This window comes from Mercenaria mercenaria, chromosome 5 (genome assembly GCF_021730395.1).
Source record: "Mercenaria mercenaria strain notata chromosome 5, MADL_Memer_1, whole genome shotgun sequence".
Classification (NCBI taxonomy): Eukaryota; Metazoa; Mollusca; class Bivalvia; order Venerida; family Veneridae; genus Mercenaria; species Mercenaria mercenaria.
Window position 1 is genome coordinate 24,173,092 of NC_069365.1, and position 15,647 is coordinate 24,188,738.

At 35.4% G+C, this 15,647-nt stretch overlaps 1 protein-coding gene across 4 annotated transcripts in view; it reads left to right on the plus strand.

The window, feature by feature from the left end:
• Positions 1 to 15,647, plus strand: part of LOC123556674 (SCO-spondin-like) — a 103,947-nt gene that overhangs the window by 24,058 nt on the left and 64,242 nt on the right. For 3 of the 4 annotated variants that reach the window (XM_053542933.1, XM_053542935.1, XM_053542936.1), the window contains exons 1-2: positions 2,783 to 2,930; positions 12,340 to 13,025. In XM_053542933.1, coding sequence (XP_053398908.1) covers positions 12,347 to 13,025 — 679 coding nt within the window. In that variant the 5' untranslated portion in view covers positions 2,783 to 2,930; positions 12,340 to 12,346. Of the gene's footprint in view, positions 1 to 2,782; positions 2,931 to 12,339; positions 13,026 to 15,647 lie in introns of those variants that run through there. The other variant, XM_053542934.1, reaches the window with a different exon arrangement.

The window sequence follows — 15,647 nt, forward strand, 5'->3', positions numbered from 1 at the left end:
CAGCGCCTATATGCTATCGTATGTAGCTTTCAAGTACCATATAGGTATATCCCCGATGCCTTGGCTGTACTTCGCCAATAACGCTGAAGCCTTTATAAGCAGAAACTCTCCTACTATTTCAGTAGATTACCAAACTCTGGGTCTCTGTCTCAGCTTTCCGATGCTTAACCTATATTTGCTATCGTCTATAGCATTCAACTACCCTTAACGTAAAACTTCTGTGCACTGGCCCTATAGCTCGAAACCTTCTTGAAATTCTGCAACTCTTCTTTAGTTTATGAACTTCAAACGTCTTCTTTTTAATAATGTATTCGCTCTGACATAGTAGTTGGAATAACTTCCTTATCAAGGTACTGGGATAAATTATTAGCTGAATCCCCGATGTGTCTTCTTCTATCGCTGGATACCGAATGCTCTCTCTCTGTCTGTCTGTCTTATTAAGTTTAATTAGGGTCCATCCGCCCTTTCAGGCACAGTATAGCATTAAGCTATGTAAGAGTACGGACCCCCGGCATGTCACCAGGCATGCCGTTAAAGATGGTTTTTGATGCCAAAGTGGTGAAAATTTACCTCTACACAATTTCCGTAGAGTATATGCCAAAGATAAATAATTTTGATGCCAAAAGTGAATCACTGTCACGGCCATTGAGACCTTAACGACACAGACCCGTAAATAGACGTGGTTGCTCGAAGGCGCCCTTAAAAGGGCGGTAAGTGCTGCAAGCTGCTGTTGTCGTCGCTGGTATCCGCCGCCGCTCCTCCGCTGCGGGTGTTGTGCCCCTCCCCGCTCCCCCCCCCCCCCCCCTCGCACGTTGAGCGTGGATTTTGAGCTCGGGGGCTTCTCTGCATGCCGTCTGTATTCTGCAGGCCGTCTGAACAGCAAGCCGTCAGCCTACATAGCTCCTTGTCACAAATAGTCCCTTTTAGGGCCACTCCCGCCAGCTTCAGTCAGGACATTGAGAGAAAAATGCCAATGACCTAGTTCTGTCAATGCCCTGTGCTTTCTCGAGACGTGCACTCACTGGCGGGTTAGAGAAGAAAATACTCTCTCTGTAATCCATCACCAGAATGCTCTCTCTGTCATCCATCTACTTATTTATACCTCAACAGACGTGCTATTTATAGAACTTGTCTCTGATTGGTCCAAATTTATACATAGTATTTTACAACGAGTAGCTCTAACAAATATCTGGTTCCATTTAACTGTTGTATATGACATAGTGTGTGCTGGGATCCAGCTATCAACATAATGACCCCAAATTAGCCAGAAATGACTCAAACCCTATTATAAACAGCAATTCAACAATAATTATAGCAATGACACCATGAAAAGGGGGTCAAATACTATCCGTGCTTATATGTTACGTTATCAATATATCAGATATACAAATTATTCCGACAGTCACATATGTAATATGGTTGATACAGTTTTCAATGGAACGAATATGGAGAATGTAAATATGTCATAATGATTTTCTTTCACATGAAGTCTCTTTGAGAAATGCGCAAGTTTGAGATGTTGGTGGAACAGTGTTTGAGGACAGAAACAAATTCTGTAATCAATGATATTCAATCGAACATTTGATAAACGCTTATAATGCGTGATGCCTGGACGATAAAAATGACCGCATTTTACTGAACACATAAAACAGTAAGCTCAACGAACATGAAATACATACAGAATACTATTCAACACCTTCAAACATTAGTTTATTGATACCTTAACACCTAAAAATATAATAAGTACGAAATATGTATTTTGCGTTTAAAGTTTTGAAACGTTAGGACTTTTCTATGTGAGTGAATGTATAGTATATCTGACATTTCATGCTTGTTTAACACAAAGGTGTCTCTTTTAAGATGCATAACAAAAATATCGAATATGTATTATAATATTTCACTTTTTTATTAACACGTCTTTTGCTCTCAGTTTTGCTTTAATTGTTAATTCTGTCTTTTATACAATGTTAAACTAAAGCTACCCGCACACAGATTGAAGAAAGTTTTCAACATATTCATTTCCACCAAGTCCAAAAAACGTATATATAACACTGAAAAATGATGAAGTATGTGAAAATAACTCTTAGATATTTGTAAAAGAAAACGAGAAGAAATTTGATGTTTTCAATTATGTCAAAAGCGTTGCAACGGTTAACTCACTTCTGTGCAATATTCTTGGTTGTTTATAAGAATAGCTTGCACAATTCAAACGACAATACGTTAGTACCACTGATCACTTCTTTCAATATTTAATAGCTTTTAAGTGAAAGACTATTTTTGTCTAAAAATGTATGAACGAGACGCTTTAAGCATTTGAAATTGTCGGTTGCTTTCACTTGAGCATTCTGTATCCACCAATCCTACCAGTTTCATGAGCAGCGTTTGGTTTTCGTGACTAATTGATCGTCACGATTCATCACACATTTTTTGCCTTAAATTACACATTTATTTTATTCATTTGCCAAAGGTAAATGTTAATTAATACGCCGATTACAAAAAGACATAAACGATGTGACGTGATATTTGAATTATGTAAAATGCGACCTTGCAGTAAACGCAAGTTGTTGTCCGGAACAATATCTTTATACAGTGATGTCAAAAATAACATTGACCTTTAACAACAATTATTGATACTTTGCAAAACAACTCAGTTCTATTTTTACAAGATGAGATGCAAGTATTTCTTTTATATAAAATTAAGATGACGGACGACCTGTGAGGCTTGGTTTTGATAAAGAACAACCTTCGCTCACCAGACCGGACGAAAATGATCCATCATTTGAATAATTACGTTACATCTATATGATTATTATAAATTTAAAAGGCAGTTACAATTGTTGAGAAGCCGTGAGTGGTTAATTGTGTAACATTCAATTCCATGGAGTGATTTAGTTGGTGAATTTTGATAAACTGAAATAAAGTTACACTAGGTACGTAAACTGTATAAAGTTCATCTGTAATTCTGTAGAGCTTTCATTTCTTGCTTTTAATATTTTTTTTTTCCAAAATCTGTATCTTTCGTTTTTTTTTTTCTAAAATTAAAAAAATCTAATTCACAGTTAGTTTAATTGTATAATTAACATAAAAGGAATGTGTAAAAACTACACAGAGATAATTTTGCAGAGCTAAAAAATAAGAGAGAAAACTCACGCTCTGAGAAAAAAAAAACAGAATATAAAGAAAGAGCTGAATTTGATTTTACCAACAAGTTATGTTAATATTTTGTATGTTACTCTCAGCTTCCTTATATAACTTCCTGTGACTTCGGAACACGATCGAGGATTAGGGATTAGGAGGGGCGGGTATTTGGGTTAAGAGTGAGGTTTGATGCGCACCATAAACCGTTTTAACCCACATGTAGTCCTTCTATGTGTTGATTTATTTGTCTTTTTCCTTATTGATTAATTCTTTTACCTGGTCTTGTTTGTTTATTTTTAATTGTAAATCATGTGCACATCAGTACATATATATCTGCACGATTTCTCTCCTGGTAGGCTGCGTTTGTCCTGCTGTTGGATTCATGCCCTTGCTTTCAAAAGTATTTGCACTCAGTTTTGCATACATTATTCTATGCATTCAATAAATCTTCAACTTTTGCAACAGCTGGGGCTATAATGTCATCAAATGATATCGCACAGACAGTGCGATGCTGAAACGACACAATCGCTGTTTCTTTAAATGGCACTACTTGCACATAAAATTGATTTATTGTTATAGATACTAAATATAGAATTTTAACAAGTGAACTTAAATAGTAGAAGTATGTTTCAATTTCAATTCTGAAAATGCTGCGTATGCATACATTATTTTGTGACATAATTGTTTGACGCAATACAGTCGCTCTCTATTTAAATATAATATTTCCAACATTCAGGCTATGAAATGAAATACAAAAATAAAAACAAGCTTTAGAAATCGTGAGTGAAAGTGAGAACGACTACTAGGAAACTATAATGCATATCACTTACCTATTGTATGGTGAATAGAATAAGTCAGCTGTCTTTTTCTCTGTGATATGGCAAGTTTTGTCGTACTTCAGTTCTATAAAATACATAGCCTTTAAAAGGTGTATCTGTCATAAAATTTAAAAAATAAAAATAAACGAGCGGGAGAATATATACAGCAACATTTTTATTGCATGACTTTGTTGGTACAGTAATAATGATCAATTATTACATGTAACTGTTCATCATTTTTCAACAAATGCACTCATAATTTATGAAAGGTAACGACAGTTGAGCACTATAATTTTGTATTGAAAATGTCAAATATTACCACTGAACTATAACATATCAATTATGACACATCGTTCACTCTGGCATGAAGCTTTCCAACTTAAAAACTTGATCGAAACCTATGTTTATTTTAGTGTATATACTTTTTTGTATCTAAACGTTTTTATCGGTCTCGAGCAAATTTGTGGGAAAAAATAGAATTTTAGCCAACAACAGCTGACAGGGATAAATTTGCGAGTTATTTTTATTTTTAATTTTTGAAAGTCAACCATTTGAACTTCAAGCAGTGGGGTTGGGTTTGGATGGGGGACTTTTCTTGTCCTTTCTTTGAAAGTCGGGGCACTTTTTAGACCTTGAAGGCCAAAGTGCGTTTTTTTTTTTTCCAGAGTAAACAAAAGGTAATTTCTTTTATTATCCAAAATATTTTTGCTATACTTTCGTTATTCAAAAACTAATAATCACAATAAATATTCGGTAATTTGCTTATATGCGTGAAACAGCTAAATATAAGTCTCAAGTATGGGATTAAAAGTAAAAGTCAGTTTTCATAATTGTCACCACAATCGTATATTTCTGTTAGCAAATGGTTCAATTTTTCTACCAGCCAGAAACATACTTGTATGATTTATCTATTAAACTTATACGTTTGTTTGGCTTTATTACTTTTTTTAATTAGACTTGGAGCCAGATTTTTTCAGTGATTTTGAAGCCAGACTTTGCTTTCAAGCAAATCCAAAAATAAAAAACAGACAAAAAAATCTCAACCCGACTCTCCCACTCGCAAGAATATCAAATGATTGGCCCCTTAATATCTAAATTCTTTTGTTTATCTGTATTGTTTCTATTACTTGCAGATTTTAGCATTTTAATGTCTGTTGCAAAACAATTACTAATTGATTGCTCACTACATGGAGGAATTTATAGATGAATAATAGCAAAAGTATGCAAGTTTTTTGCTGCGAGTTAGCCAGAGAATGCAAGTTGTCCAGCACGAAATTAGCCACAATAACGCAGAATGTCATTGTCACTGTTCATCATTTTTCAACAAATGGTTCAATTTTTCTACCAGCCAGAAACATACTTGTATGATTTATCTATTAAACTTATACGTTTGTTTGTCTTTATTACTTTTTTTAATTAGACTTGGAGCCAGATTTTTTTCAGTGGTTTTGAAGCCAGACTTTGCTTTCAAGCAAATCCAAAAAAATCAGACAAAAACTCCCAACCCGACTCTCCCACTCACAAGAATATCAAATGATTGGCCCCTTAATATCTAAATTCTTTTGTTTATCTGTATTGTTTCTATTACTTGCAGATTTTAGCATTTTAATGTCTGTTGCAAAGCAATTACTAATTGATTGCTCACTACATGGAGGAATTTATAGATGAATAATAACAAAAGTATGCAAGTTCTTCTTGCTGCGAGTTAGCCAGAGAATGCAAGTTGTCCAGCACGAAATTAGCCACAATAACGCAGAATGTCATGCTCAGATTTAGCCACATCATTTATGAATGTTTTCTTTCAAAGTGCAAGTCTTCACAAAACAGGTAATTTATGCACGTTTTATTTACATTAATAATGGACGATATTATGTCTTGCCGGTACAATACATTTATGGATCTAGAATTTGTAAATTGTCAGTAGGTGACATAACAAAGCACACATCTGCTTACACATAAGTGGTAAATTAATCAACTTAAATATAAAGCCGTGCCATGAGAAAACCAACATAGCGGGTTTGCGACCAGCATGGATCCAGACCAGCCTGCGCATTCGCGCAGTCTGGTCAGGATCCATGCTGGTCGCTTTCAAAGCCTATGGCAATAATACCGTGTTCAGACTACGTTTTTAATCCTACATTAACTTGGGTTTATTTTTTAAACTCGTTTGCATCCACACTATATGTGGTGTAAAACATGAATTTTTTAAAGGTCAAGTGATTTCTGTAATGTAGCATTAAAACTACCTCGCGAGGTGGTTTTAATACTACATTAAAAAGTAATGCTACATTATTTTACAAATGTGAACGCAAATGCGGGTTATAACTGGTTTTACAATCCCAAATCCACAGATCTTACCTCTTGGAGGAAGAATACCATGTGTTTCTCTTTTGTATCAAACACTTGATGCTGTGGCTGGCAAAAGTAATTGGACTGTTGTTGAAATAAAAACATTAAATTGCGATATGGCTGACGCTCAAAATGGACAATCAATGGAATGAACAGAAATTCTTAGATGAACACAGATGTTTAAATATTGATGACCCCTTCTTGTTTCTGTTAGCCTCAATTCTTTGTAACCTTTTTGCTTATTGCGATATATTTGTTAACTTCCAACATTACATGTATATATTTAAACCACATTTCTTTGCCAAGTGTGGACGCAAACTAGATTATATTTTGATGGGTTTTGAATGTCAAATACCAATTAGAGCCAATTAGTGCCTAATAAAATTAAAACCGTTCTGCTAGTGTGAACACGGTATTATAGAAACTGTTAGCGACAGCATGGATCCTGACCAGACTGCGCGGATGCGTAGGCTGGTCTGGATCCATGCTGGTCGCAAAGGCACTATGCTGGATTTCTCATGGCGTGGCTCATATTAGCTTTTGCTTTCGTGGCTAGATTTAATGTATTTTCCTAAAATAGGAGTCATTAATGCACTTGGTACCGTGACATTTACAGTTATAAATTCATTGAAAAATATCATTCTAAAGTTGATAAATGACAAACCTTTAATATTTCGTAGGACGTTCAAGGAATTTTAATGCACAATTTTATTTATTCAAGAAGGAACAATCATTCCAGTGTATCCTGCAATACCGCTCATATCAAACTGGACGTTTTAATTTGCTTCATTAATTCTAAAAATGTTTAAACAACATAACATTTCAATTATGAAGTCCAGATATAAAAATAAATGCAAATGGTGTTGTGAAAAAGTAGTATAAATGTTAAACATAGGTCTAAATACTAGCAGTACTGACTGTTGATACATGTAAGTGTAATTATCCTGTCACTAATATAATAAAGTTAGCACATATGCATTTATTAACATTAACATGATTTTTATTTCACCTTTGCACTGAACGCTTTGTACTGATTTGGGGAAAGAAGCACAAGATTTTTGGGTGCATGTGATTCATAGGAGAACCCACCATTTTACTCCTGATATTTGTTTTACCGATTCGATAGTGAGCGTTAACATTTTAGGTCTATACAATAGTTAGCAAACGTTAAAGAAAACTCAGTCTTCTTGAAGTGGAGATTCACATGGCTTTTTAAGTGTTTTTCCCTCTTAACGTTAATCATGACAAGAATGTTAACAAATTATTGTGCAGTTTATGCTTGATTCGGAATCTTGTATGTAATTCGTATACGCTGCATCCAGACGTATGTACTTCCTTCTCTAACACACCAGCACTATTATCTCAAAACCGTTCCTCACTGACCACAGTAACTGTTATATAAGGATTTAGTACGTTCATACTCATAGTGGGTTTCTTTATTGCAAACGCCTTCTTCTTCATTCAAACTGAAATACAAAGGAATAATCGCAACAGTATATTTTAACGTACAGCGGCCTACACAGTCGAGCCTCATAACGTTTTGATGTAATCTTAAACACATAGAATAGCTTGGCACAGAATAATTAAAGAACAACAAGCTTATCATCTTATTAACATTACTATAGCAAAAACATTTGGTTTGATTATTGAATGTCACAGCTTCCAATTCAAACATACTGATAAAGTATATGGTTAAAGCAATAGCCGACGGTCCTTAACATATGAACACATCTTATACACTCGTAAGATACGGTCCACTGACTCCGTAGACTGTTAAAGATTTGATACTCGTAAAACTCTGATTCCTCAGTGCAAGGATTTGTCCTTTCTTTTCTGATAGTTTTTATTTCAATCATCATTCATAGCATTGTTATTTGATATATAAATAGTTATGGTTTGTAATTATATTACTTTGTGCAGGTTTTACTCGCATTTAATGTTTTATACGTAACACCTGATTCACGAAAATATTTCCTTTATGCGTGAATAAGGCAATTCAAACAAACAAAAACTAGAAGACCTTTATTTGTAATTGATGGATTTTTCAACGATGACAAAAAAAGGATGGGAAAAATCGACCTGCAATATTGACCTTTTTATGGGTTTGTGTAAAACGTATAGCTCTTTTTGCTTTTGGTGTTTGTTTTAGATGAATGTTGCAAGACCGAGGAAATCTTTTCTCTAAATTCGCCGTGCTTATATTCCTTGAGTATTATTCCTTTTTATGGAACTTCGCCGTGTTAAAAGAAGGGATCAAAACCAATATTTATTTCATATAAGCAGTTACGTTCATGCATCACCATGACTGTCGAGCGCTCTCTCGTCAGTTACTGAATTAATTTTATTGGGAGCACATTCCTTGATCTTCTGTAACTGTTACGCCTATTTGTTTACATCGCGTTTGTATAAAAAGGTACACATATAAATCATTCACTTTTACGATCAGTCCTATTTTCTCTTTTCTTGAGCGATTAACATGGTATTCTTGCAAATGTAAAAACGCTACGAACATAACATACCAAAATGACTAAAGTCTGAACATGTCTACATATCTGTTGAAAACGTTTGTATTCTCCTACATGCGGACACATTATCAGGAGCACTGTGACAAATGAAAGCTTAATTTAGATATTTCGAAAATCTAAAGTAAAGTTTAATCTTTCACCATGGAGCATTTAGAAGAAGTAATAGAATTCAGATATTTACATGTCTTACTCATTTGTAAATCTAAGCAGCGTCTTGACCCAAAGCACAAAGAACGTCATTTTTGTTTACCGCGTAAAGCATAAAATGTATGAAGCTATAAAACCAATATTTATGTACGGTGCTGAAGTTTAGGGGTTTAGGGTTTAGTAAATTCGATGTTCTTGCAAGACATCAACTAAACAATGTAAAATACGTACTACAGATTACAAGGTTTATTCTTAATTTCATGGTGTATGGAGAAACGATTTATCCCGCTTTGGGTAGATATACAAACTAGAACTGTATCTTTTGTACAACTATATGCACTCTTTAAAGCAATAGTGTTGAACAACCTGAAGTGAACATTTCGTGGCTATATGTTTACTGAGTGAGTTTTACAGGTATCTCGGATATTCCGAAACAATAAATAGAAAACAAAGATCTGTAAAACCCGAACTGAATGATTAGTTTTCAACTGTTTAGAATTCCAGTACAGAATATTTTGAATCAATTCGGCTTTGAAAATTATCTTGCAAACACGAACATAATTCTCTTGAATGTTGCATAAGAAATCGTCATATCCTTAGAAGTATGATACTGGACAAAATACCGCTGTATTTTTAAAACACCCTTTCATTGATGTAGCGAAGAAATTTGAGGTAAGTATCACTGTCTATTAGTGTGCACACATTTTAAAACATACCAAAAGAAATTTCTTGTCGTACTAAAAAAAAAACATAGATAAAATAGATAAAAATAAAATAAAGTGACTTGTTTTAAAAAGTTTTTGTAGTTTTGAGTACTTTTAATACTTATATGTCGTACTATAACAGATTCCTGCTTCAAATATTTACATTCTCACAATTCGTTCTGTTGACAATTATTATGACGTTCATTCTGTACGAACTGCAAAAGGAAAGGCGCCAAAGTTACGATAACGCTGCTTAATGATAATATGACGCTGTTTTGACGACGTCAATGTGCAGGAGTGTGATCCATGGATTTGTCGATTCTATTCTGCCTTTTCATTTTGCATGAGAACAAAAGAAACAACATTTCTTGATTACTACCAGACATTTCAGCATTGTTTACATTATAAAGAGTATGCTTTAGTCTATAATATAGGTTAAATGTGATAAAACTACCAAAGATAATAGGTAAGGGTAGATTTCTCGGAAGCACAGAGCACCTAAAACACAGCCTCAGAGCCACGCATTTGCAAAGTAGGCCCACAACAAAAAGAAGCTGTAATGGAAAAAATATTACAGACGGGTTGCTTCAAACATCTAACAAGTACATATTAATGTATATGAAATATAGATAGAGGGACAGGAAGTGGTAAAATGGTTGGGGGAGAAATTTGAAGGGGAAAAAGATGAACAAGGATGAATATACAAAGGGAATGCTACGTTACTTAATAACAGTCACACTACAACGTAAACCACAAAAGCGCAGACACTCATGTACCAAAATCAAACACACAACCACATACAACTAAATAACATAGAAAACAGTAGGGCACCGTCTTAGACACACAGTCACACAAACGCACCCATATAAGCAGGAAAAAAACAATTGTGTACCGCCTTAGGATTCCGTCAGCCTGAATAAAGGGGAGCCACGAAAACTAACTCAAAGTAAAGGGGGAGGGATGCATAAAGTAGCGCAAATGCAGGGGGAAAGGAGGGGGGGGGGCAATAGGGGGAGTAAGGAGGAGGGAAAAAAACGCATACAACAAACAAGAAAACATACGCAACATACAATACAAGACAGACAGAAAACCAGTTGAAAATAGGGGCACCGCCTTGGAACGGTCCGTAACCTATATAAAGGAAACTGGGGGTTTAGACGCGTTTAGGGCATGCCAACCTCGCACTTACCCTATTTTCAACAAGTTAGACAACACAATGTAAATAAAATCCCCGCTGAGAAAGGCCCTAACATCAGCGCAAAACTAACAGATTAATAAAGTAAAACATGAAATTAAGGTAAATCTAAGGTATAATTACACCAATGTACTAAACAACTTGTCTGAAGTCAGAGTACCAAGAGCCTAACTTTTAAGGGCACGACTAAGAAAACTTCAAGACAAAAATCAACTCCCTCCGTCCATTGGTTCTTCCTATGTCATACAACACTACATCTCAAGGACCACAATAGAAATAAGAGTTTATTTTAACTTTTTTTTGTGTTATCCTTGACATATAATGTGGATTGACATGGCTATATTTATTCATACATTGTTTATTGTTTGCTGTATGTATTGATGTCAAACTTCCCATGTAATTGGACATTTTATGTTGAAACCTACCTACCTATAAACAAGGGGGTATAGAAAACTGTAAATTTCTTAATTGTGTTTACGTCTTCATGTTATGTACAAAACAAGTGAAATAAAATGATTCCGATTTCTTGCATTTAAGCATCATACTGGAAATATCTGATATAGACACTAAAGTTATCAGATATTTCCAGTATGATGAATATGATTGTCTCAACACTCACTTTCCGAAAGCTTGGTACTCTGACACAGATGCAGTACATTCTGTTATTTACTTAATATAAAAACTATTAACCTATTAACTATGATTAAGGAAATGCAGGATATATATTATTCTCATCATACAAACCGCTAACATTTTTATGACATTTTCAGCCAATGAAGCCTCATTTAAACAATATTCTCTTTATCAGGTTAATTAGGTTATCACTTCCGTTTATGAGATATACCATTTGATTAATTCATAAAAAACAATTTCGTGGTAAAAAAAAATATTTTATTATCAAATAAAAACGTCGATTTGTAGAATAGTTAAGTAATAAAAAATGCATTGATTATTGCGATGAAAAGTGTCCAATGAAATATATTCAAAGCAATACATAGGTTTTAATATAGTTAAGAAGTAAGTACTAGTACTCCACCCTTTGCTTATGAAAGACATTACAAATGGGAAAAATATTGAGATGACCTTTTCGAATCTCACTATACTCAAACAGGTCATGATCGAGTAATGCCATATTTTAAGTGTCTATTTTGTTTGTGAAACAAACTTTAAAATACATTTTATTTGTTTCTATATTACATTTTAAGCAAATTCTGGCATTAACTAATCTGTGATGCACTACAACAAAGAATTTTTAAACAAGATATTTTATCAAGATCAAAGTACACGGCTACTAAACCCTAGTGCCATTGACAAGGGTTTAGTAGCCGCGAAGTAGAATAATAAAAATCAAGATTGCCACAAACAATTTAATTCTGAAGAAAACTTTGTGCAGAGAATCATTTGATAGATAACAAATCATGAAAACTTATATTTAAGTCGTAATGTATTTCTGTTTATTTCAGCTAAATCATGACGTGGTACCAGACATGGTGTCATCTTCTGACATTGGTACTGTCTGTTGTGCAAGTCCACTCTGACGCAATGCTTTCTAACCTTAACCTAGCCGCTCTAGTTGACACCGTTAACGACGTCCCGTTACCCGGGCTGCACGGCACAGTGCCAAACATGCAAGAGACACAGATGCCAACATTTTTTAAACAAAAAATGACAAAAATACAAGGAAATATTCCAAAATTAAATGGTCCTAATGGACCACTTGATATTATGATTTCTAGTGAAAGAACTAATATGTCACCACCGGTTGCTCCAAGCAAATTTTTAACTTTACCCCAGTTTCCGGTTGGGTTTGTTGATTTTCAAGTGAATCAGTCCAAGCATAGATTTGTCTCTTCGAAGCAACAGACGAATTATATTTCTGTACCACCAGGAGCGCCTGTGGACTTCTTGAAAGTGCCAAGTTGGAAAACATATGTACAGGCGCACGCCGGTTCTCAATCGGGCGGCAAAAACACAGCAAGTCCTCATCAGCACGCACTTGGCTTAGTTGTACAAGGGCCGGTAATAGAAGGCAAGCCACCAGCAGTACAGGTTGACCCTGTGCACCATTTACCTATGAACCATCTGTTTGTGCCTGTACCAGTTACCCATTTAAGCTCTGAATTTGCACAGACTGGCAAAATACAACCAGGTAGGATATTGTTTTGGAATTTTGAAAACTTGTAATAGAAGCTCCAAAAAGGAGAGACAAATGTCAGAAGGCAAACACACAAAAAATCAGACACAGGCTCATGACATTTGTTATGTTATGTTCAGCAAGCTTAAACTCTTGTTTAAAGTATAGTCTAAAACATTTTGTAGTGATACTTACCACAGGCTCTTTATTCTAAATATTTTGTTGTCGTTTGTTTGAGTCGTTTTAAAGTTATATTATACAGTTTTATCACAAGTTTATTCCATTGCCCATTGACTTTTCCGCTTTCTGTCATTTTGTTTAATTCGATGACAATTATATTTTAAGAAAAGTTCTCTATTTGCATATATTTCTTATTTTGTTCAAATGATTGTCATTGTTAAGCCATTATAGCACTTTAAGAGCAAACAGCATGATAACATTAATGACAATTTTCCGTTTCTTCATTTCCTCCACCATTCTGAAACAGAATGCAGTCTGTTGCAACATGTGGCTGGTTATAACACGGGTTTTATAGCTTAACAAATGCAGAGGTTACTTGTTTTGGCTGAACAAGAACAAACAAAATAGGAACCACTCTTGTCACATTGGAAAATATTCAAGTCTTACAAACCTTTTATTATCAAAAATAAAACAGACAGAAGAATCAGTTATAGACGAATTATAGGACATTGATGCTGTAGATACAGACATATGAGGGTTGTCTCAAAACATCGTAGACAAAATGATTTTAACTGACGTCCGATTACAATTATTTGACACCATATATTTAGTCTATTTACAAGAAACTATCAATGATATAATGACAATAACTTGATAAAACAATGTTAATGAGAGATCCGATACGTGCGAGTGGCGCAAGCCATAAGGCACAACAAAACACATATTGTCATTACTTCTGCTAAATGTTCATATCTGCGTCAGCCTAAAGCATTCTGACGTCACACTGTCAAATGTAAAAAAAGTGACATCATTAGTTGCTGAACAGTATTCGTTTCAAGTATGCAAGTAATCAAACGCATGCATCATGTTAAATGGCGGCGTCGGACGATTCCGCGGCTCAACGTATAGTCATCATATTCTGAATGTTTCGCGGACACTAGTTTATAATAGACATCGCAGACTTTCTATCGGACACTCAGAAGTCGCACCCTGAGGACGACCAAAAAGCTGCGAGGGTAGCAATATGCGACAGATACAAGACGTTGTAAATGCCGACAAAAAGTATCTGAAATTACTGGGTGCTACAACTGTACAAATATGTCTTAGTGTCGCGCGCTTTGTCTGATGCGTTCATATGCCATTGAAAGTGTATTGAAGAAGATGGGGAGTATTTTTGGAAAAGATGACTATTGCGCTACATGTGGTCTATGATAATGACGTGAAGACGTGCGCCGTTCCACTTAAGATCTATAATTTTAAAACACATTTCATTGTTATTTTCAGAGTGTATTCCTAAATGCCGCATTAAACGACTGTGAAAAATTTCTTTTTTCACAATGTCTACAGTTTAATGGAACAGCCCTCATAGAACGGAAAAATATATAAACTGTTAAAAAGCCTTCAATCATATTGAAAGGGCAACAGTATAGAAACGTTTTTACTTTTTCGGAGAGGACTTTTAACATTGAAACTGTTTCATGGTTTTGACTAAATAATTAGAAATATTGTTCCTCGTTGGATGCACACATTGTGAAAGCGTCATAGTTTTATAACCGTAACTACAGTTGATAACTAGATGCCCACGGGCAACATGTCGAGCCCGCTCTAACTGTGACCTTGACCTATGCGATAAGAACCTGGGGTTGGCACGTGACACTGCGTCTCATTTAGTTAAACATTCATGCCGAATATAAATAAGATTCCTCAATGCATGTAAAAGTTATGGGCCGGATAAATCTGGCATGACCCTTGACCTCCAATTGGGACCTTGACCTTTTAGATTTGAACCTGGAATTTACGCATGACATTCCGTCTTACTGAGGTTAACAATTGGTGGACGGATAGCTCAGTGGTTTGCACACTGGCCTTCCAATCCTGAGGTCGGGGATTCGATCCCCGGCAGCTGCTCGGGAATTTTCAGAAACGCTTTTCAGTGTTTCCCACCCAACTAGAGGTGTACTGGTCAGGAACCCAGGCAATCCTTGCGTGTATCAGTGGTATACACTGGGCACGTTAAAGAACCAGGCTGTCTATTCGCAACGAGCTAGGCTAAGTTAGCCGGACAAGCCTGTATCTGATTTCTGATCTCTCTGTCGTGGGGGCTTTGTCTCACTCTGTCCCTCTGGTCAGATCGCTCTGTGTCTGTACTAGTAGAGGATGAATTTATGCGCCCTGTGTGGCTGCATTTGAACTATGTAAAGCGCCTTTAAGTGAAATTGATCATGAAAAGGGCGCTATATAAATCTGGTATTTATTAATAATAATAATACCATTCATGCCAAATATAAATAAGATTGCTCCATGCATCACAAAGTTATGGTCCGGACTAACAAATCCGTACGGACGGACGCACGTACGTACATACACCGAACAGCCATTTGGACGACTATGTTTTCGCTTCCGTAAGCGCGTTCGACATGATGATGTAAAAGAAACCAGTAAGATCGAAAGGTTCGC